Source organism: Hemitrygon akajei, chromosome 2 (assembly GCF_048418815.1).
Source record: "Hemitrygon akajei chromosome 2, sHemAka1.3, whole genome shotgun sequence".
Taxonomy (NCBI): Eukaryota; Metazoa; Chordata; class Chondrichthyes; order Myliobatiformes; family Dasyatidae; genus Hemitrygon; species Hemitrygon akajei.
The window spans coordinates 35,039,331-35,063,483 of record NC_133125.1 but is presented as its reverse complement, the minus strand read 5'-3'; the positions used below and the strand labels follow the sequence as shown (position 1 = coordinate 35,063,483).

At 38.2% G+C, this 24,153-nt stretch overlaps 2 protein-coding genes across 2 annotated transcripts in view; both read left to right on the top strand.

Annotated features, from left to right (window-relative positions):
* LOC140740646 (nicotinamide riboside kinase 1-like) overlaps positions 1 to 9,934 on the top strand; it is a 55,909-nt gene extending 45,975 nt beyond the window's left edge. The window contains exon 8 of the mRNA XM_073070096.1: positions 9,823 to 9,934. Coding sequence (XP_072926197.1) covers positions 9,823 to 9,845 — 23 coding nt within the window. The 3' untranslated portion in view covers positions 9,846 to 9,934. The remainder of the gene's footprint in view (positions 1 to 9,822) is intronic.
* The window catches only part of carnmt1 (carnosine N-methyltransferase 1), a 53,735-nt gene continuing 32,258 nt past the window's right edge, over positions 2,677 to 24,153 (top strand). Inside the window, exons 1-5 of the mRNA XM_073069989.1 lie at positions 2,677 to 2,829; positions 9,823 to 10,027; positions 11,977 to 12,143; positions 12,999 to 13,139; positions 20,091 to 20,269. Of these exons, the coding sequence (XP_072926090.1) occupies positions 2,705 to 2,829; positions 9,823 to 10,027; positions 11,977 to 12,143; positions 12,999 to 13,139; positions 20,091 to 20,269 (817 nt within the window). The 5' untranslated portion in view covers positions 2,677 to 2,704. The remainder of the gene's footprint in view (positions 2,830 to 9,822; positions 10,028 to 11,976; positions 12,144 to 12,998; positions 13,140 to 20,090; positions 20,270 to 24,153) is intronic.

Below are 24,153 nucleotides of genomic sequence, written 5' to 3'. Positions count from 1 at the left end.
GGCCTCAAGATAAAGCTAGGTCATTTATCTACCTTGTCAGCATGCTATTTTAGTAGCAGTATGATAAAACTATGTCCTGGGTGAGCCATGTTCCCTTGCCTTACTCCAAAAGAAATGTTTTGTAGAAAACGATGTCCTCTTCAAGCATCCAGTCATTTCTAAAATAACACCGAACAACATGGAAATGGTGAATGTGTGTATCATTTTATGATTTAAAAAAAAAATTTCAGTTGTGTTTCAATAACAAAAGCAGTACATGGGCTGCTTCGTTTTCTAAGGAGTTATGACTGGAATTGAATTCCATGCAATCAGTTTGGACATCCTACTTCTGACTGTAGCATGAAATTGTACACCAGTCAGTTTGGTAGGACTGCAAAGCTTTGATAGAACTGTTGGTTGGTGGATTACTTAACTATCTGTTTTCTGGTGTTTTTGCTGTTGAGTGAGCATTCACATTGTCTTGTTTTACAGCTTCAGAAGTGTGCCACATTTGATACAGGTCCTCCTATATCCCTGTCTGCTCATTAAACCAGCATCAATCCCCTGGCATAATGTAGAAATGTGATACACTGAGGTATCAGCAGAACTATGAGATACAAGTGGTGGTATGTCCATTATTGCTGCTGGTGATGTGTTGGTCATACACAAGCTTCTGGATGCCAGCTTTGAACTTTCACACCTTTTAGCACAATGATAGTGACATGTATATAATGCTGGGTGAAGAGAGCAAGTAGTTTCAAATTCTTAGGCATTTACATCTTGGATGACCTGTCTTGAGTGCAGCACACAGATGAAAACACAAAGAAGGCATGCCAGCACCTCTCTACTTTCTTAGAGTGCATTGAGGGAAGATGTTAGCTGACAAAGTGCTGATATCCTGGCCCATTTTTGACATGTTGTAAGTCATTGAAGATTCTCAGTGCTACACCACCATTCCATCACTTGTGCTGAGACAGGACCTAAGCAGTGTTGTAATGGAGAAGCCTGGCATGTTACCTGTGAAGTATGATTCTGATGCAATTGGGTGACATTGTTGCTTTACTAGTCCATAGGATATTTCTCCCAATTTAGACACTAACTCTTGGGTGAAAGAACGCAAGGTTGGCTGGACTGGGACCAGCTTTACTGTTCCCGAATTTGGTGCCTCGTCTGGTGCCAGGCATTCTGCTGGGCTTATTTCTGTTTTAACACAACAGTTCAGATACGATTTGAAAAGCTTGTTTTGGTGGGTAACCGACGATGAGAGGAAATCTGTGCGGGAGAGCATTTAAAGTGGAAAAGCTGTTGCACTGGGGCAGTTCCCCTCTCGACCTCAGAAATCCGAGTCCAGTAGTACGAATAAGCGTCCTTGCTGGAAGTGAATCATGACGTCTTCTGTGCCTTGTCGTGCCCTTTGCTCTTCATAGAGCGTTGCAGTGCAGCCTTCCCAGCTGTTGGCTCTCACTCTAAATCTCATCCGCCCACTACACTGGAGCTGACTTCACATGCTGGAACGTGGAATGTCCCAATCTCACCATGACTCAAGGCCGTCAGCTACCCATACCCAGTTTCGCTCGCCTGTGGAAGTGGTGTACCGGGCTGTGGCCGCTGTCCCTTGGAGCCACAGGTGAGAATTGAGTGGGATCCAAAGGTGAGTGAGCTGCCCTGGAATGGACACGATAAGCCTCCTCACCTGTACTACCCCTCCCTGGACACCCCAACCATTTTCGTGGTCAATCAAATGTATCCTTACATAGTCAGGCAATTTGGCACTATTATTCAGATTTTTCAAAAATAAGGAAATTCCAGATTATTAACCATGGTGTAGTGTGATTTGAACTCACGTCTCCAATTTGTTAATTAAGGTTTCTGTATTATTAATCCATAGTTTAAACTAAGCAAAGAATCCCAGAGGACAGAAATGAATTTTCATGCATTCCAAGGAGTGGAGTTTCTCGTCTGCGTCCTCTAACTTCACTGCACTTTTTATCTAGTTAACTGATCTGAATCGAAATAATTGATGTAAATTAGAAACAATAGCTGTTCCAAGAGTAAGTCTCCTGACAGTAATCCTATTGTTTTATTCATAAGTAAATTTCTCTTTGTATGCCAATATTAATAGTGTTGAACTTCATCAAATGCTTCTTAGTATAAACATAATAAACTACAGGGTCCACCACGATTGTTAATTAAAATCAAGGAGATTGCTTGACTGTATTTATATATCTGTATTTGCTGCTGCTTACTGGGTTATTGTTCCATAATCCTGTTGAACCCTCTAAAAATTGATTTTTATCATTTGCAGTGAATTTATTATTTACTGTTTTCTTACCTGGAATTTTTCTGAAGAACTTCGGAATTAATGTTATTTCAGAAATAATTCAAAAGTCCATTTGTAGCACCAAAGAACTAATTGTTAATACTTATTTCAACATCACAGCAGGAAACGTCTGATATATAAATAAGTTTTTGACCCAAAATAAGAGCATTTTGACAGGTCCATCCTCCCGTTCTCCGTGTTTTGTGCGATCTCGGGAATTGCTCAGTGATCCTCCTGGCCGGCAGGTGTCGCTGTTTCGCCCAGATTTGGCGCTTCCTCAGCGCTGGACGTAGTGGTGCATCCTCCGAGTAGGCGGGTGTCGCTGTGGCGAGCGTATGACGTTTGTGCCGCCGTTTTCGTGGCGTGGTTGTGAAGGCGTCGTTACGCTGCCGGTGGGGGGAAGCGATGGAGAACGAGCGGGACCATCTCTGCCCCATGGAAGAAAAAGAGGCAAAGCAGCAAGAGGACGAGGAGGAACGGCTGGAGAAAGAGCATTTCTGGAAAATCATTAATGCTTTTAGATATTATAGGTAAACTTGAAAACAAAACAGCCGGCAACCGACAGAGAGAGGGTGGGTAAGACACGAATCCAACTCAGGCCTGAGCTCCGGGGTAGAGGAGGTGAAGAGGGTAGCCGGTCGCAAGGCCAGACTGACATTGGCACCGGCAGGTCTTTAACCGCTGGTTACTCGGAGATTGTTAATGATCTGAACATTTGTCCCGAGTCTTCCCTTTGTCAGAAAAGAATGTAGTAATTATTTGGTTTCAGTGGTGGGCTTCCTCAAATAGCATAACATATTTATTGGTGTATGGGCAATTGGTACCACGGTTAAATGTAATTTCGCCGATTGGCTATCTAAACTTAAGAAATGCTAGCTTTTTTCGCGGAATGGAAAGGCAGAGAACACCATTACAAAGTCTTGGTTCAAATTGAAGGAATATCATTGTGATTCTTCATGTCACCTATGTATAGCCCTATTTCGTGTTTGTATCACCTCTGTCGTTAATGCAGTTTTAGGATAGAGCTTAAGCCAATTTGTAACTGATAATTAATGCCCATCTACTCATTATTATTATTATGGCTGGGGATTTTAGAATAATTAACGTTTTCTTTATTTTATAAATTATAATTTCAGTGCACAACTCTGCTAAATTAGGTGATCCAACTTTATCTAAAATAATTGTTTTATAACTGAACTGTTTTAAAAATAAAATATATAATTTTCAATTGTTTCTTTGCTTTTTTAATCTTTCAGGCTTTGGTAATATTTTACTTATGCTTTGTAGTGTTTACACAGTGTATGAGAAATAAATGACAGTACTGATTGACTGTGTTTTAATCTGTTAGCATTAATATCTCTGGTACTCATTCACCACAAATCTGCCTTTTATTAGAATGCTTCTCAAATCAAATTTCAAAATTAGGGCACTTCTGCACTTTTGTCATAGAGCACCTTTAATTTCTAAAAATACCAATAACTGATACTTGACACAATAGAATCTTTCAGGAGTACCATAGCCAAATTTGGCCATTTGACCTTGATCTGCCATTTAGATTATGGCTCACTTGTGACCAAAACTACAAATGTCTTTATCTTTTACCCTTTACAATCATGTTATTAAGAACATATCAATCTCAACTTTATAATTAAGCATCAATTATGGTTGTGGAAGACTTTTCCAGATTCTGCCTGTGACTGCATATTAGTGTTTATTTAAGCTTTACTCCCAAAAGGCCTGGCTCTGATTAGACAATACTCCTTTTGTTATAGATTCCTCAGTCAATGGATCCCATCAATTCTCCAAAAAATTCCTTTACACATACTGTATGTTATGGAAATTAGCAAAAGGAGACAGGTAATTCAGTGCAAAATTCCTGTCAGTAAAATAGTACATTTGGAGATGAGAAATCAGGGAAAGATTTTGAAAAAAATTAATTTTAATATTCTACCATAATAGTATCCATTACAATAAACTGATGTCTTGTGAAATGAGATTTTGCATATATTCCATTACCATTCCACCATACACTGGAAAATAATATTAACTAGCTATGAAAAGAGCTATTTAGAGAAGTCAAAATAAGTATTTTTGCATGCACTAAAGCTATGCAAATTAAATCTAATAAAATTGCATAAATAGCATTGATTTTAAATATTGAGTCTATAATGCTAAGAATATGTTCAAATTTATATATTTTAAAATTGAATGACTCAATCTGAACTAATAGTTCCAGGGTGCTAGTGCTCCCATCAAAATTATGAACATTGAATTTGAAACAGCAAGAAATTGGAGAAAAAAGGTAGAAAATGATAGAAGCACAATGATCAGACACCAATTATGGACGGAGCAACACTGCTCAGATAAAAGTGGAGTGAAGTTAGGGAGGAATGTTGCAAATTGAACATAATTTGGGGATATTTGAGATTTTGCATTTGGTGAGGTATAGCATAGAAAGAAAATAATAAATAGGATTCTTGGAGAAGCAGATTTGAAATAAGTATAGACAGATCCTGAAAAGTTATCAGAACAGGTCAAAGAAATAGTTGAAAATTATCATCTGGTGTTTTTTATTAGCAAAATTGCATAATTTAAAAGTACAGAGATTATCCTGGAATTGCTCATATGCTATTCAGGCCACAACTTGAGACTTGTGCAGTATCATAATCGTCAAATTGCTGATAGGATATCAGTACCCTAGAGAGGATCACTGAAGGTTTATAAGGGTATTGCTAACATTGGAAAATTTTAGTGAAGAGGAAAGATTGAGTACATTGAGGTGTGTAAAATTGATATGCTTAAATAGAAAGAACCTATTCTCATAGGAATTGAAAATCAGAGAGCATTAATTTGAAATAATTGATAAAAGGTTAGAGTTGAAAATAAAAATCACTCAGAGAATGGATAAGATTCGGAATACTGCCTGAATGGGTAGTTTAAGGTACTCTCATCACTTTAATGAAGTTCTGGCTGTGTTTGTTCATTTTCTCCATCTGGGATGGTCCAGTTTTCTTGAAACATAATTTTTCCATGATTTGTGTTTGGATCAATGACCTTTTATCATTGTTAGCAACAAAAGAAAATATAAATGGAGGAGAGTAGGGAAAGAGGATGTCTCTACTAGGCTAGAATGCAGTCAAGATTAAGTACCATAGAGAAGCTGTAATGCAAAATATTGACTAATCTATTTCTCCAATGGAAATCACCAGTTTTAAATGCAAGAATATAAGGTATTAGCATATTGAAAACAGCCTTTCTTAGAGTGTTGCATAACCTCTGTACAGCAGCCTACTTGAAATAAGAATCAAAATGATTAGTTGATAAGTTGTAGTGGTTAGATTTTCTCACTACTTTCCTGTAATAATGACCTATCTCTAAGATCAATCTATTTAAATGGTGTGGGACAGTAGCAACAGACATAACTAGGAAAATTTAACTATAAATCACAAATTAAGATGGAGGCATGAAGTTGTACTCATGGATTATTTATCATGTAAAAGCACTAAGGTGCACTAAGGAAGGATATGCAGATGACATGAAGTATCAGTAGAATGCTGATGTTTCATGCTTAAACTAGCTGTCAGACATACACTTTGATTATGAATTGGCTTTAGTGAGGTGATAGTGTATGGATAGTGGAAAACTAGGCTTTGTGAGATCACTGAAGTGCTTGGCATTCTTTGAGTTGTAATTACAATATCCTCATCCATATGAAGAATAATAATGCTTGATTTCATTAAACTGTATCCAGTTTGTTCAAGTGAAGGACATTAAAATCACAGGAGCAGTGCCCAGTAGCACAGTCTGACGTCTGACTTGACATCTAAGTTTTCAAGTGAAGATTTTGCATGGATTTGTAAACAAGAATTCTATATTGCTGTGTTATATAACTATTAAAAGTGATAATAAGTTGCTGAAATAGAATCTTTAAGAAAGCATATTACATGGATTCTAAAAACTTGAACTGTAGTTGCAATTTTAATTATATAACTTCTGAAAATAACCCAAAAGCATATTTTGTTGGTCTTTCAGATATGTTGTATAACACTTGTAGTTTATTCTTCAAAAAATGCAAGTTAATTATTGTCCTTTCATGGTGTCTTTTAAATGTGATTAGCAGATCGACATCAGGTTTATTGTTACTGACTCATCTGAAATACATTCATGTAGTGAAATTCCTTGCAGTGTTGCAGCTTTGTGGTAGAAAGGCACAAATCAATTATCAGTTATGTTTTTTCCAACTTAATTCTTATGCTATCCTTTTCTTAAGTGGCCATTTTCTGTTAAGTTCTGCACTCAGTATTTTAAATGTAACTATTAAATAAACTCTACCCCTAGTTAAACAATGGAGCTGAATATCATGCAGGTGATCAGGCTCAAATTTCAATTAAATGATAAGAGATTTCTTTATCTCACCTTAGGTATGTTATTCTATTCAAGAAAAGGGTCCTTTTCATTGAATATGCTGTTTCTAAACCCATCTCTGGTTGCTTTGAACCTATTATCACATCATCATTACTTGCTAATGTGTCTAAAATTATCTAAAATTGTGTATTGTGGCAGCAGCATATTAAAGTATTTAGTGACAAATACACAAGAGTATAATGCTGAATTTTGATAAATGTCGATGCTCTTTGGTATTTTTATGGTAGTGTCATTTATATTAACACAATAAATACTTCAGGCATTTCAGGTACCAGTTGCTTGTTTTATGTTATTTGCTTTATGGAGTCATAGACTATTAGCCCAACAAGTTGGTGCCAACTTCTAACAACGAAGGGTCTCGGCCCAAAACGCCGAGTTATTTTTCCTATAGATGCTGCCTGGCCTGCTGCGTTCCACCAGGATTTTGTGTGTGTTGCTTGAATTTCCAGCGTCTGCAGATTTCCTCATGTTTATACATATCCTGTTTTAATTTGCCCATATTCCCTTTGTCCCTAAATTCTACCACTCACATACATTCTTGGGTCAATTTACACAGTCAATTAACCTATCAGCTTGTAAGTCTTCGGGAGTAGGGTTATATGAAAGCAATGAAATGTAACTAATGTGCGTTCAACAGTGAGGAAAGTGAAATGTGAATTTTATACACGTCAGAAGTGATTCACAGTTGATATGAGTTTCAAATTAGAATGTTGGAAAATTCAGTGTGGTTCGTGGTTATCTTTCTAGCCTGGTTAGTATTCCTTGTATTTCGATTTGTTGAACTATTTACAATGTGCGTATTTTAAAATTTATATGATGTCGTTCAGCAAGAGAAATATGTTTTTCAATAGGAAATGTGCTATCCAGAAGGTATCTTAGAAATAATAGCTAGCATAAGTCTGAATTGCAGAAATAAATTGGCTCATCATTACGAGAAGTTTTCTGTTCATTGTCACTGTCAAGATGATGAAATGCAATTTCATTTGGACATATTGGGCTGTGAATTTAGACTTCGTTTACTTATCGAAAATAATGTTTCCTGTTTGCAGGATTTTAGCTAAAATATGAATACTTTGTGCAGATGGGTTGAAATATTTTTTCCATTAACATAGAAGTGGGAAACATTCTATTTGGATTTACCAATGCACTAAACTAAACTTATGTAAAATGTTAGTGCTTGCTTTGGGCAGGGCACCATACCCTTGGAAATATTTGAAAGCTTTTGACAGGGTATAGAACTATGGAACATGAATGGACGCATTACGTTTATACAGACCAGAAACAGAATCTGGAGTTACTCTGCTTAAAGCAGAGAAGGCTCAAGGGAATCCGGGAACCATGCTTAAGTTACCTAAGGTGTTGGAGTAAATAGTTTAGAGCTAATGACAAGAGTACACAAGTTTAGGGTGATTAGCAAACTTTTGTGTTTGGATTGTGATGAATGTTCAAATAAATAAGTTATTTTATCATTTGGCTGATAAAATCTAAAGTAATTTTTTGCCATATAGTATGTAAGAAGACTTTATTTAACTTAAGTTATACTGGTTGCATTATTGCAATCATTTTGTACTGTGTATGCATAAACATGTGATTGGCATTGATCTGAGAATTGTTAAAGCCAAGTGCATGGTTGGCATAGTTTTCAGAACATAAGAGCATGATGCAGTCAGTCATTTAAAAAAAAAATCAGTGTTGAATGAAACTATTCAAAATCACTAAACTACAATAGATTGATAGGTCTTTGACATAATTTTACCTGTAAACTCATAAAATTTTACAGTTTGTTCTGTTCATAATTCTGTCTTTTTTGTATAACTTTTGTTACAATTTTGTCTTTTTTTCCTCTGATTAATTAAAAAAGCATAATCATAGAGCAGCTAGAACACAGCTACAGTATAGAAAGAGGACACAATCTCTTGGATCTCCATTAGCTCACTATCCAACTCCCTGTGATTACTACCACTATATCATAGATCCTGACCTCTCACTGTGAAGCACACTAGTTTAGTCAGTAGAGCCACAGAGGTGTTGGTTCATTCCTGATCTTGGGTCCTGTCTGAGTGAGGTTTGCATGTTCTTCTGGTGACCATATGGATTTCCTCTAGGAGTTGTGGTTCCCTCCCAAGTGCATGCATGTTGGTAGATTAATTGGCTTTTGTATCTAACCTTTAGAGTGCGGTTCAGTCCTAGAATCTGAGGGGAGAATTGAAAGAAAGGGATCAATGTAACATTATTGTAAATAGGCAGCTGATGCTCTGTTTGGATGGTGGGCCAAAGGCCAACCTCTATACTAATGTTTTTATGACTCAGAAATAATTTTTCTCCTGTCACTTTTGAATTTTTCCACTCACTTCATTCTTATCATTCTAAGTCTTTCTTTACCTACTCAGTTTGTACCTTCCATGAATTTAAACACATTCATCAGATCTTTTCTCAGCTTACTCTGTTCCAAGGAAAACAATCTCACCTTCTATCCTGATGTCTCCAAAGCTAGTATACCTTTCCAAAAGTATAGTTCCCAGACTGTAAACAACACTTCATTTGTACCCGAGGCAGTGTTTTATACAACTTGTTGTGGTGTCCTTGTCCGTACTTTTTTTTAACCTCTTTCTTAACCTTTTTTGCCACTTGACACTTTCAACAAACTGCACATGTACCCGTAGTTCTCTCTGTAATTATCCCCTTTTGGAATTTCACATTTTCCAGCACCACTTTCGCTATTTCCTGCCAGACTGTTATAAGATGGGTTTAGAAAAGGCTGTCATAGGTACTTGATTCTGACAGCTAATTACTTATTTCCTCCAAATTTGGAATGGACTTCAACCTGATATGTAGTGCACAACAATTAATGGATTCTATTGTGTTTTAAGCATATTTTTTCATTTCTTAATGCAATATAGTCAAATATAGAAACTTGTAACCATAAATTTATGCTTTGAAATGTGATCATTATAAGTAAAGACTTCATAAAAAATATTTAAAACTTAGATGTAAGTTAAAAGCATCAAGAGCATTATAATTTGTAAGTTAAGCGATTTTGTCAATGCAAATATGTTCAAAATTTTTAAGCTTATTTATGATGCAATTTCACATTACAGGATATATGCACATGAGAGGGTAACTCGTTCTGAAAAGCAATTCCGGTCACTTCCAGCAGCTCATCGGAAGCTGCTTCCTAATTTTCTTCCTCATGTGAAAAAATTAAGAGAGTGTATTGAACATAACTATGAAATACTAAAAGAAATCATAAACAACTGCAATCATATGTTTGAAAATAAAGAATATGGATTCATTGACATGGAGGTAAGTGAAGCATAAATGTAACTTTTTGAAAACTGACCTCTATGTTGCCTTCAAATAATTGGATTTGCTTGCATTTTTAACTTGTGTCCCGTGTTCTTAGCAGGTCTAAGTACTTTTATGCATGTGTGATCAAAATTATCCTCGGCAAACTTGGTGCAGTATTTTGGTATAAAAGCAGAGTATAATGTAGGTCAGGCACCATCTGTGGAGAGACAGAATTAATGTTTCAAGTCAATAACCTGTCATCAGAATTAGCTGTGATAAAAGTGCTAATAAATGGTCATCAACCTGAAAACTTAACTTTATTTTTTTCACATATGCTGCCTGCCATATTGAGTATAACTCTTGCTGATTTTATTCAAGATATTTAATTTTGCAACATTTTGTTTTGGTATTCCTTCCTAACTTGGTTAGTATAGTTGTACAATATTAAAATAAGACTCTTTGTCCTTTACAATTTTATTAAATATTGTGACCTTATGATATAGTTAACTGATGTCACCCAAACTCTAAAGTTAGATAACAGGCTTTAATTCAAATGCCATGGAGGCTTTATTTCTCGTCTCTGAAGCTCTATCAATTCCAATAAAATCACTAATTATTGTTTCTCAGTGGGTAAATAGTGTAGCATTAAACTGACAAGTTGCAAGTTTTGAGATTCTCATTAAATTATTTCAACTGGCATGACAATTAGAATGACCTTTGTATCCCATCATGGGACAACATGAAAATGAACCTTATTTCTTCAGTGCTAAGTTGTGAGCCCAGCTGGAAAATGAACTTGGGTGGACAGTACATGATGATTACCAACCTTTGCTGCATATTTCTTAATTTAATATATATTTAAATAAGGTGTTGAGCTCAGGTTCATCAAAGCAAGTTTAGCAGGGTAATGTTATTTCACCATTTGTATACATTTAGCTATTTTGCATGATAAATGAACCACCTTTTGTAGAGTTGAAGACAGGGAAATTTTGAGGTATCAAGCAGGGAGTGGTTCAGGTTTGCATTCAGAAACAGCACCTAAAAGCGCAAGAAAAGTCACTTAGTTATTCAAACTATTGGAATGTCAGTGGTTATAAAAATGGGATGGAATATAAAAATTGAGGAACAATAATGAATCTTTCTAAAACCTTAATAAGAACCAAGATGAAGCATTGCATACAGGTTTGGGCTCCATGAAGCAAATGTGTTAACGTTGAAGGGGATATATTTCACTGGGTGCATGAGGAAATATAAGGAGTACTGAAAGTTAGGAATATTTTGCTTAAGATAATACTATAGAGGTAAAATAGAGACATCTGAGATTATGAAAAAAATATCAAAATAGACGTTCTCAGTGATTGCTGTACAGTATACACATTTAAAAGCAAGAAATTTAAGACTGGATGCAGCAGGTGCTCATATGCAGAGTAACTACTTAGACTGCCATTAATCTTCTGCCTTTACTTAGAAGACTAGATTGATTCTCAGTCCCATATGTAATTTAGATTGCCATTTAGTGTAGTACCAAGCAGTGTTGAATTATTGCTTTGTATGATAAAGAATAGGAAGACAATGTCCCATTTGATATTTTGGGTTAACTGAAGAATTCTGTGCCACAATTTGAGGAAGAATCCAGCATTCATTTGCATATCAACTGGTAAAAGCAAGGCTATGTCAGAGTTTAGGAATAGGTTCATTGGGTAGTTGAAGGAGATATGGAAAAGCAGACACAAACATAGGAGCAAGAATTCATTTGAAAATTTAATGCAGAGGATGATCAGAAAGGTGAATTCTTGATTTGTAACTTCTGTGTAATTCTAATTAATTAACATAATGAGCTGAACAAAACAAATATTTCAAGAAGAGAAATATAAATATTTTTGCAACAGGTCTTTCTTAATGGATTATTAATTTCCATGAGCCTTTCTCCCATCTGTTAATGTGATTATTTTTGGTTATAATAGACTGACTTGGGACGATTAAAACCAGCATCCACCTTTGACATGGACAAACTCAAGTCCACCATTAAGCAGTTTGTAAGAGACTGGAGTGAAGATGGCAAGGCTGAGCGGGATGCCTGTTATCGGCCGATCATTGAAGAAATCATAAAGCAGTTCCCTCGAGCAGAATGGTATATTATTGGTTCTACATACTTGAACTAAAATATAGTTGAACTTAAGCAGGTTGAGAGAGAGATTTGTTTTTGAACTTGTTTAATTGTTTTTGAAATTGAATTTAAAAAAAAATCATTGTAGTGTGATTCAGTTATCATTCTGGAAAGACACTGTGTTAAGGCAATATTTACTTTAGCATACAAACCTGAACGTAACTTCCCTTCTCCTCAGAAGTTTTTATGGCTAAAAAAGCTTAGCATCTTGTGTTTGAGTTTATGCCATTTGTTATTTTTGCTAACGAGAGCTTTTATAGGAACCTCCAGATTTAATGTGTTTTGCACTCCAAATGAGGAAAATTAGCTGTTAACGTCTGTTCTTATGTCATGTACTTGTATAGAATGGGAAATGGGCCTACCAATTCATGATGTTGTGCATAGCAGTAGCTCCATCGAGCATAATAACATTAATAGAATATGTCGTGATATTTCTGTGCTGCACAGTCAATAACTGAATTTTTAGTAATGTTTCAAAATTTTGTGTCTTGACCAAAAGTACAGTTTATTAAAATGAGCAACTTAACACTTCTGTGTATATGTAGTCACTTACCAGGAGGAGCTGTTAGTAGTGGTATGAAATATGTGTTAGCCACTTACACAGAAACTTTTGGAGCATACATTGTCAAACAAGCCATTGTCTACCATAGATTTGAAAATAAGATAAGATTAATTGTTGCTGTTTAAGATTCAGTGAGATTAACAAGTTGAAGGACAATCCATGCAAACCATTTGAAATGCTACTAATAGAATATTTCATTTCCCAGCTTAGTCCTTGCGCATCAAATTAATTGTTTCATTTTGCTTTTTTCAATGAAGCAATCCTGCTGATTTGAATATTCTTGTACCGGGAGCAGGACTTGGAAGACTGGCCTGGGAGATTGCACGACTGGGTTATAGTTGCCAGGGTAATGAATGGAGTCTATATATGCTCTTCTGTTCACATTTTGTACTCAACAGGTAGAGTATAACTGAAGAACTTGAATCCTCTTTATTTATAGTACATGATATTAAAGTATTATTCCAATTTAAAATAATTATATAGGATTTGTTTTAGAAACAGAAAACTGAAATTGCTGGAATGCACACTTAAGGCTGCTACACCAATTCAATAAGATTATGCAAAAGAAGCAGTCACTTTTCTGCCTTATCTCAATTCTTCTCATAGCCAAAAATCTAAGTGTTCAGTATTCTCACTGAGTATCTACAATTATTCATTACTCCTCTCTGGTCACTCTTTCAATGAAAGGGTACTCATTTTGTATATCTTCTCTCTATGCATATTCTCGTCATTCAAAGACCTGCCAGACAAAGTTACTCTGTTTATTCCTTAAATTTGCTATTCATACAAAGCTGTATGGGAGAGTAATTTGTGAAATGACAAAATTCTGTAAAGAGACATAGGCAATTTAGGCAAGTGGACAAGAATATAGAGATGAAATATAAAATGGGGAAAAGCTGAAGTGGGAAGAAAAAGTTTTTTTATGTAAGAAACTAATAAATATTGATATGGATCTTGTTTTGCTGATTAATGAAACAAAAACACAAGTAATAAGACAGTTGGCATCAAAATTAAGTGTATTTTGATACAATTCTGCAGAATTTTGATGAGAGCACACTTGGGGGGAATTCTGTGCATTTTTGGTTTCCAAAACTAAGGAAAGATGCACTTTGAGGTAGTACTTGTGGTTTTACTGGATCAGTCCCTTGGGAAGAAAGAGAGAATAAGACCATAAGATACAGGAGCAAAATTAGGTCATTTGGCCCTTTGGGTTTGCTCCGCCATTTCATCATGGCTGATCCATTTTCCCTCTCAGCCCCATATGCCTTACCCCATATCCCTTCATGCCCTAAGTAATCAAGAATCTATAAAGACTTCGACTCCACAGCTGCCAGTGCAACGAATTCCACAGATTCACCACTCTCTGGCTAAAGAAATTCCTCCTCATCTGTGTTATAAAAGGACATCCCTGTATTCAGAGGCTCTGTCTTCTGGTTAGACTCTCCCACCAGAGGAAACATCCTCTCCACATCCACTCTATCAAGGTTTTACACCATTCGATAGGTTTCAATGAGGTCATCCCTCATTCTTCTGAATTTTAGTGAATACAGGCCCAGAGCCATCAAATTTTCTTCATATGACAAGTCATTCAATTCTGAAATCATTTCCATGAACCTCCTTTGAACCCTCTCCAGTTTCAGCACATCCATTCTAAGATAAGGGGCAAGTGAAGCCTTACTAGTGCTTTATAAAGTCTTAACATTACATCCTTGCTTTTATATTCTAGTCCTCTTGAAATGAATGCTAACATCATAATTACCTTCCTCACTGCAGACTCAATCTGTAAATTTACCTTTAAGGAATCCTGCACAAGGACTCCCATATTCCTTTGAGCCTTAGTTTTTTGTATTTTCTCTCCATTAGAAAACAGTCAACCCTTTCATTTCTTCTACCAAAGTGCATGACCATACACTTTGCTCTATTATATGCCCTCTCTTTGGCTTTTATGATGACTTTGACTTCTATTGTTAGCCCTGGTTGTGTCATCTTTCTTTTAGAATTCTTCTTCCTCATTGGGATGTATATATCCTGTGCCTTCCAGATTGCTTCCACATTTCTAACCATTACTGCTCAGACATCATTCCTGTCAGTTTTCTTTTCCAATCAATTCTGGTACATATGAATTTAACTTTGCCTGAAATTTCAGTGTGAATTCGATCATATTATGATTATTTTCCCGTAAGGATTCTTTCACCTTGAGGTCTCTAATCAATTGTGATTCATTGCACAACCCCCCCCATCCAGAATAGCTGATCCCCTAGTGGGCTCAACCATGACCTGCTCTAAAAAGCCATCACCCAGGCTTTATAGAAAATACCCCTCTTGGAATACAGCAGCAACTTGATTTTCCTAATCTACCTGCATATTGAAATCCCTCAAAACTATTGTAGCATTTCCCTTTCAGCATGCATTTTCCATCTCCCGTTTGTAGATGACATCCTTACTACTATTTAGTGGTCTGTATACAACTGCCATCAGGGTCTTTTTACCCTTGCAGTATCTTAGCTCAAACCTATGTAACCTCTTTCAAATGACTTTAAGTTCATTTTTTACCAACAGAGCAATGCCACCCCCCCGCCTTCCTGTCTCTCCTTTTGATACAATGTGTATTCTTATAGCTCCCAGCTATAATTTTCTTTCAGCCATGATTCAGTGATGCCTACAGCATCATACGTGCCAATCTGTAACTGCTCTACAAGTTCATCTGCCTTATTCCATATACTCGGTGCATTCAAATATATCACCTTCACTCCTGTATTCACCTTTTTTGATTTTATTCCCCTTTTATATTACAACCCATCCTGTTGACTGCAGTTTTGCCCTAATACAGCCTCTTCTCACTACACATTGCCTCTGTTTGTAAACCAACTGCCTTATCTTCAGCATTATCACTTCAGTTCCCATACCCCTGCCAAATTAGTTGAAATCTTCGTGAACGACTAGCCAACCTGCCTGCAAGGATATTGGACCCCCTTGGGTTCAGGTGTAACCTGTCCCTTTTGTACATGTCATACCTTCCCCAGAAGAGATCTCAATGATCCATAAATCTGAACCACTGCCTGCTGCACCACTTCCTCAGCCATGCATTCACCTGCCAAATTCTTACTCTCACAATCACGTGGCACGGGCAGCAATCCAGAGATTATTACCCTGCAGGTCCTGTTGTTTAGCCTTCAATCTAGCTTTCTAAAATCTCTCTTCATGACCTCTCACCTTGTCTACCTATGTTATTGTTGCCAATAGGTACCAAGCCTTCTAGCTGCTCATGCTCTCCCTTGAGAATGCCATGAACCCGATCCGAGACATCCCTGATCCTGGCATCCGGGAGGCAACGTACCATAGATTCTTGATCGGTCAGGGCATGAAGGGATATGGGGAGAAGGCAGGAGATTAGGGCAGAGAGGAAATTGGATCAGCCATGATGAAATGGTTGAGCCCACTCAATGGGCCTAATGGCATTATTCTGCTCCTATACTAATGGTCTTATTGTCATCTGGGTGTCTCTATCACACCCACAGAACCTCATCTGTCTGTTTCTCTGACTATGGAATCTGCTTTCATCACTGCAGTCCACTTCACCTCTGTGCTCTTCTAAGCCGCAGGACCAGACTCAGTGCCAGAGACCCGGTCACTGGCAACCCCTGGTAGGCCATACCCCTCAATAGCATCTAAAGTTGCATACTTAATATTAAGGTGACTGGCCCCTTCCTCCTTCTGACAGTCACCCAGTTACCTGTCTCCTGCAATCTAGGGGTGACTACTTCCCTGTAGCTCCTGTGTATCACCTCCTTACTCTCCCATATAAGTCAAAGTTTATTGAGCTTCAGCTCTCTCACTTGACAGATGTGTTCATCTGAGAGTCTAGAGGTCTCCCAGACTTCTTACATCCCACACATAGTACAAAACACTGCTGGAGCCATTCTCACTGAACTACTATGCCCTGACAGATGAGGAATGAACAAATAAGAACACAAAGAGAGTAATTTAACTCACCCAAGCCTAATCTCGCATAAACCAGATGAGCCATAGCAACTTTAAACACTGGCACTCTAAAGAATGGCCATTCCACTTGCACATGGCCCTTTCTACTGAATCCTTCTTGTTGATTGATTGCTCGTCAACTCAGAGAAACTGCCATGAAGCTCTGCATTTAAAATCTCAATCACCGTCCTGATTGAAAGCTAACTTTTTAGGCACCCTTAACACTGATTGTCCAACTCAAAGAAAACTGCCGTAAAACTGCTTTTTAAATCTTGAATGTGGACGTGACTGAATGATAGTTCTTTTTACACTCTGCCTCTTGCTGATTGGGCACACCTCAACTCAGAGAAACTGCCGCAAAGCTTTCCCTTTAAAATATCAAACATTGTCCTTATTAAACTTTGAAGGTATGAGATGTGAATTAGCTAAGATAGACTGGCAAATGATACTTAAAGGGTTGAAGGTGGATATGCAATGGCAAGCATTTAAAAATCACGTGGATGAACTACAAGTGTTCATCCCAGTTTGGCAAAAGAATAAACCAGAGAAGTGCACTCGTGGCTGACAAGGAAAATTAGGGATAGTATCAATTCCAAGGAAGAAACATACAAATTACCCAGAAAAAGCGGCACACCTGAGGACTGGGAGAAATTCAGAGTCCAGCAGAGGAGGACAAAGGGCTTAATTAGGAAAAGGAAAAAAGATTATGAGAGAAAGCTGGCAGGGAACATAAAAACTGACTGTAAAAGCTTTTATAGATATGTGAAAAGAAAAAGATTGGTACAACTGCAGTAGAACCTCTCTGCTCCTGTACTCGAATCCTCTTGCTATAAATGCCTTACAGTCAGAAACAGGTGAATTGATCATGGGGAACAAGGACATGGCAGACCAATTGAAGAACTACTTTGGTTTTGTCTTCACTAAGGAGGATATAAATAATCTTCCGGAAATAGTAGGAGACCGAGGGTCTAGTGAGATGGAGGAACTGAACTGAGAGAAATACATGTTAGTAGGGAAGCGGTGTTAGGTAAATTGAAAAGATTAAAGGCAGATAAATCCCCAGGGCCAGATGGTCTGCATCCCAGAGTGCTTAAGGAAGTGGCCCAAGAAATAGTGGATGCATTAGTGATAATTTTTCAAAACTCCTTAGATTCTGGATTAGTTCCTGAGGATTGGAGGGTGGCTAATGTAACGCCACTTTTTAAAAAAGGAGGGAGAGAGAAACCGGGGAATTATAGACCGGTTAGCCTGACATCGGTGGTGGGGAAAATGTTAGAGTGAGTTATCAAAGATGAGATAACAGCACATTTGGAAAGAGGTGAAATCATCGGACAAAGTCAGCATGGATTTGTGAAAGGAAAATCATGTCTGACGAATCTTATAGAATTTTTTGAGGATGTAACTAGTAGAGTGGATGGAGAGAACCAGTGGATGTGGTATATTTGGATTTTCAAAAGGCTTTTGACAAGGTCCCACACAGGAGATTAGTGTGCAAACTTAAAGCACATGGTATTGTGGGTATAGTATTGATGTGGATAGAGAATTGGTTGGCAAACAGGAAGCAAAGAGTGGGAATAAACAGGACCTTTCCAGATTGGCAGGCGGTGACTAGTGGGGTACCGCAAGGCTCAGTGCTGGGACCTCAGTTGTTTACAATATATATTAATGATTTAGACGAGGGAATTAAATGCAGCATCTCCAAGTTTGCGGATGACATGAAGCTGGGCGGCAGTGTTAGCTGTGAGGAGGATGCTAAGAGGATGCAGTGTGACTTGTATAGGTTAGGTGAGTGGGCAAATTCATGGCAGATGCAGTTTAATGTGGATAAATGTGAGGTTATCCACTTTGGTTGCAAGAACAGGAAAACAGATTATTATCTGAATGGTGGCCGATTAGGAAAAGGGGTGGTGCAACGAGACCTGGGTGTCATTGTACACCAGTCATTGAAAGTGGGCGTGGAGGTACAGCAGGCGGTGAAAAAGGCAAATGGTATGTTGGCATTCATAGCAAGAGGATTCGAGTACAGGAGCAGGGAGTTTCTACTGCAGTTGTACAAGGCCTTGGTGAGACCACAGCTGGAGTATTGTGTGCAGTTTTGGTCCCATAATCTGAGGAAAGACATTCTTGCCATAGAGGGAGTACAAAGAAGGTTCACCAAATTGATTCCTGGGATGGCAGGACTTTCATATGAAGGAACACTGGATTGACTAGGCTTATACTTGCTGGAATTTAGAAGATTGAGGGGGGATCTTATTGAAACGTATAAAATTCTAACAGGATTGGACAGGCTAGATGCAGGAAGATTGTTTCCGATGTTGGGGGAGTCCAGAACGAGGTGTCACAGTTTAAGGATAAAGGGGAAGCCTTTTAGGACTGAGATGAGGAAAAACTTCTTCACACAGATAGTGGTGAATCTGTGGAATTCTCTGCCACAGGAAACAGTTGAGGCCAGTTCATTGGCTATATTTAAGAGGGAGTTAGATATGGCCCTTGTGGCTAAAGGGATCGGGGGTATGGAGAGAAAGCAGGTACAAGGTTCTGAGTTGGATGATCAGCCATGATCATACTGAATGATGGTGCAGGCTTGAAGGGCCGAATGGCCTACTCCTGCACCTATTTTCTATGTTTCTAAAAGTTAGCTCCATTTATGCAGCCCTGACGTTGATTGTCCAACTCAGAGTTTGAGTTATATTCACAAAAGATAAAAAGATGGAGATAGGAGAGTAGATGCTGAGAGAGTGATATCTCAGATTTAGAGGTGAGTGATGAGGACTGATGAATTTCTTTCCTCCATGTATTGAAAATCTTGAGAATTTTCTGTGAAAATCTTGAGAATTTTTGTGCTGGAGCATTGTGGTTATTTAGAATCATGAACACAGATTTTTGGCTTCAAAAGGAATTGAAGGGGTGTGTGGATCAGGCTCATCAGATGATGAGTCCCTGAAAGTGAGTCCATTGGTCCATTTCAGTAATGTAGCAAGTGAAGTTGAGTGGTTATCCCCTTTGATTCAAGAGCCTGATGGTGTGAGTCCTAAGACTTACGTATCTTCAGAGAGTTCCTGATGACAGATGCTGTTTTCCTGCGACAGTGTTTCATGTAGATGTGTCAGTGGGCTTTACCCGTGATATACTGGGCCGTATCCTCTACTTTTTGGAGGATTTTCCATTCAAGGGCATTGGTGTTTCCATATGACCTTAATGTACTGCATTAGCCATAATCTACATGAATTAGTGGAGCAGCCTCAAAAGTCTTTAATGACATCCTTCATAGGTTCTTGCTGTGTATTCCCTGTTGTCATGTTTGTTTTAGGGTACCAAAATTTCATTTTTTATGAGTATGCTCATATAATTTATCAATTTTCTTTTAGATGTTCTGGAGTTAATACAATGACTATCTATCCTTGGATCCATCAGTTTAGTAACAATAAGCGATCAGCTGATCAGATTCGACCAGTACGTTTTCCTGATGTTGATTCTCACAGTCTTCCTCCTCATGCTAACTTTTCTATGACAGCAGGAGATTTTCAGGAGATATACACAGAACCAAGTAAGTACATCATCTCTTGATCTGTGAATATTATTTTTATACGTAGGTGAGCGTGTTTGTATATATGTGTGTGTGTGTGTGTGTATGTATCTATCTGTCTATATATATATGTGTGTGTGTATACACACACACACACACACACACACACACACACACACACACACACACACACACACACACACACACACACACACACACACACACACACACACACACACACACACACTGGCATGCAAAAGTTTGGGCACTCCTGGTCAAAATTTCTGTTACTGTGAATAGCTAAGTGAGTGAAAGATGACTTGATTTCCAAAAGGCATAAAGTTAAAGAAGACACATTTCTATAATATTTTAAGCAAGATTACTTTTTTATTTCTATCTTTTACAGTTTCAAACTAACAAAAAAAAGGGCCCAAACCAAAGGTTTGGGCACACTGCATGGTCAGTACTTAGTAACACCCCCTTTGGAAAGTATCACAGCTTGTAAACACTTTCTGTATCCAGCTAAGAGTCTTTCAATTCTTGTTTGGGGGATTTTCGCCCATTCTTCCTTGCAAATAACTTCTAGTTCTGTGAGATTCTTGAGCCGTCTTGCATGCACTGCTTTTTTGAGGTCTTTCCACAGATTTTCAATGATGGTCAGGGAACTGTGAGGGCCATTCCAGAACCTTCAGCTTGTGCCTCTTGAGGTAGTCATTTGTGGATTTTGAGGTGTGCTTAGGATCAATTATCCTGTTGTAGAAGCCATCCTCTTTTCACCTTCAGCTTTTTAAGTGACGGTGTGATGTTTGCTTCTAAAATTTGCTGGTATTTAATTGAATTCATTCTTCCCTCTACCCATGCCACTGGCTGCAACACAAGCCCAAAGCATGATTGATCCACCCCTGTGCTTAACAGTTGGACAGGTGTTCTTTTCATGAAATCCTGCACCCTTTTTTCTCCAAACATACTTTTGCTCATTGCAGTCAAACAGTTCTATTTTAACTTCATCAGTCCATAGGACTTGTTTCCAAAATGCATCAAGCTGGTTAGGTGTTCCTTTGCAAACTTCTGACGCTGAATTTTGTGGTGAGGACGCAGGAAAGGTTTTCTTCTGATGACTCTTCCATGAAGGTCATATTTGTGCAGGTGTCACTGCACAGTAGAACACTGCACCACCAGTCCAGAGTCTGCTAAATCTTCCTGAAGGTCTTTTGCAGTCAAATGGGGGCTTTCATTTGCCTTTCTAGCAATCCTATGATCAGTTCTCATGGAAAGTTTTCTTGGTCTTCCAGACCTCAACTTGACCTCCACTGTTCCTGTTAACTGCCATTTCTTAATTACATTACTAACTGAGGAAACAGCTACCTGAAAACTCTTTGCTATCTTATAGCCTTTTCCTGCTTTATGGGCATCATTTATTTTAATTTTCAGAGTGCTAGGCAGCTGCTTAGAGGACCTCATGGCTGCTGATTGTTGGGACAAGGTTTGAGGAGTCAGCGTATTTATAACACTTTGAAAATTGCATCACCTGGCCTTTCCTAACGATGATTGTGAACAAGCCATAGCCCTAACAAGCTAATTAAGGTCTGAGACCTTGGTAAAAGTTATCTGAGAGTTCAAATCTCTTGGGGTGCCTAAACTTTTGCGTGCGTGTGTGTGTGTAAGATATTTAATAATGAACTGTAAAACGGTTGTGTTAAGGTGTTAAGAAACTTATGCCTTTTTAAACATGATGTTTTATTGCAAAGCTAGGTAATTAAAAAAAAAATTTTATGGCCTGGATCATGGTGGGTGCAGCCACTGTCTCCTGCACTATTTACAGTTTCATTGAACAGACATGCATCTGGTCTCAGTTTGAAGAACCAAACTCACTGGCCTTCAATATCTTTTGAGTCCAGCAATAAAGCCTCAAATAACAAATTATTGTCAAAGGGTGTTAAAAACCTTGTATCCTTCACTTTAAGAAGGATTGGATAAATCCTTTATAATAAGAATGTTAACAAGGTCATGTGAAGACCAGAAGAATGGGATTAATTACTTAGAAGACACATGCTTCTGAAATATATACTTCTGCATACTATTGACCTATCAGGAGAAAGCTGCAGCAATCAGGTCTCTGGCACTGAGGCTGGCTCTAACTCAAAAGTGGGGGAAGAAGAGGAATTCCATAGTTAAGTAGGAGACGGATAGGAACAGACAAGTTAGGAAAGTGTTTAATTAGAATAAGGGAAAATATGAGGCTATCAGGCAGGAACTTGGAAACATAAATTGGAAGTAGATGTTCTCAGGAAAATGTACGGAAGAAATGTGCCAAATGTTCAGGGGATATTTGTGTGGAGTTCTGCATAGGTACGTTCCAATGAGACAGGGAAAGAATGGTAGGGTACAGGAACGGTGGTGTACAAAGGCTGTTGTAAATCTAGTCTAGAAAAAAAGAACTTACGAAAGGTACAAAAAGCTAGGTAATGATACAGAGCTAGAAGATTATAAGGCTAGCAGGAAGGAGCTCAAGAAATAAATTAGGAAAGCCAGAAGGGGCCATGAGAAGGCCTTGGCAGTCAGGATAAGGAAAACCACAAGGCATCCTACAAGTGTGTTAAGATTTGTACATGAGAGAATAGGACCAATCAACTGTGACAGTGGAAAAGTGTGTATGGAACCGGAGAAGATAGCAGAGGTACTTAATGAATACTTTGCTTCAGTATTCACTATGGAAAAGGATCTTGGCGATTGTAGGGATGACTTACAGCAGACTGAAAAGCTTGAGCATGAAGATATTAAGAAAGAGGATGTGCGGGAGCTTTTGGAAAGCATCAAGTTGTATAAGTCACCGGGACCGGACAAGAAGTACCCTAGGCTACTGTGGTAGGTGAAGGAGGAGATTACTGAGCCTCTGGTGAGATCTTTGTATCATCAATATCGATGGGAGAAGTTGTGGAGGATTGGAGGGTTGTGGATACTGTTCCATTATTCAAGAAAGGGAGTAGAGATAGCCCAGGAAATTATAAACCAGTGAGTCTTGCTTCAGTAAGTTGATGGAGAAGATTCTGAGAGGTAGGATTTATGAACATTTGGAGAGGCATAATATGATCAGGAATAATCAGCATGGCTTTGTGAAAGGCAGGTTGTGCCTTACGAGCCTGATTGAATTTTTTGAGGTTGTGACTAAATGTTGATGGTAGAGCAGCAGATGTGTATAAATTTACCCTATGCAAGGCTTATTGAGAAAGTAAGGAGGCATGGGATCCAAGGGGAAATTGCTTTGTGGATCCAGAACTGGCTTGCCCACAGAATGCAAAGAGTGGTTGTAGATGAGTCATATTCTGCATGGAGGTCGGTCACCAGTGGTATGCCTCAGGGTATGCCCCTACTCTTTGTGGGTTTTATAAATGACCTGGATGAAGAAGTGGAGGGATGGGTTAGTAAATTTGCTGATGACACAAAGGTTGGGAGTGTTGTGGATCGTGTGGAGGGCTGTCAGAGGTTACAGCGGGACATTGATAGGATGCAAAAATGGGTTGAGAAGTGGCAGATGGAGTTCAATCCAGAAAAGTGTAAGGTGGTTCATTTTGATAGCTCAGATATGATGACAGAATATAGTATTAATGGTAAGACTCTTGGCTGTGTTTAGGATCCGAGTCCATAGGACACTCAAAGCTGCTGCGCAGGTTGACTCTGTGGTTAAGAAAGCATATGGTGCATTGGCCTTCATTAATCGTGGGATCAAGTTTAGGAGCCGAGAGGTAATGTTGCAGCTGTATAGGACCTTGGTCAGACCCCACTTGGAGTACTGTTCTCATTTCTGGTTGCCTCACTACAAGAAGGATGTGGAAACCATAGAAAGGGTGCAGAGGAGATTTACAAGGATGTTGCCTGGATTGGGGAGCATGCCTTTTGAGAATAGG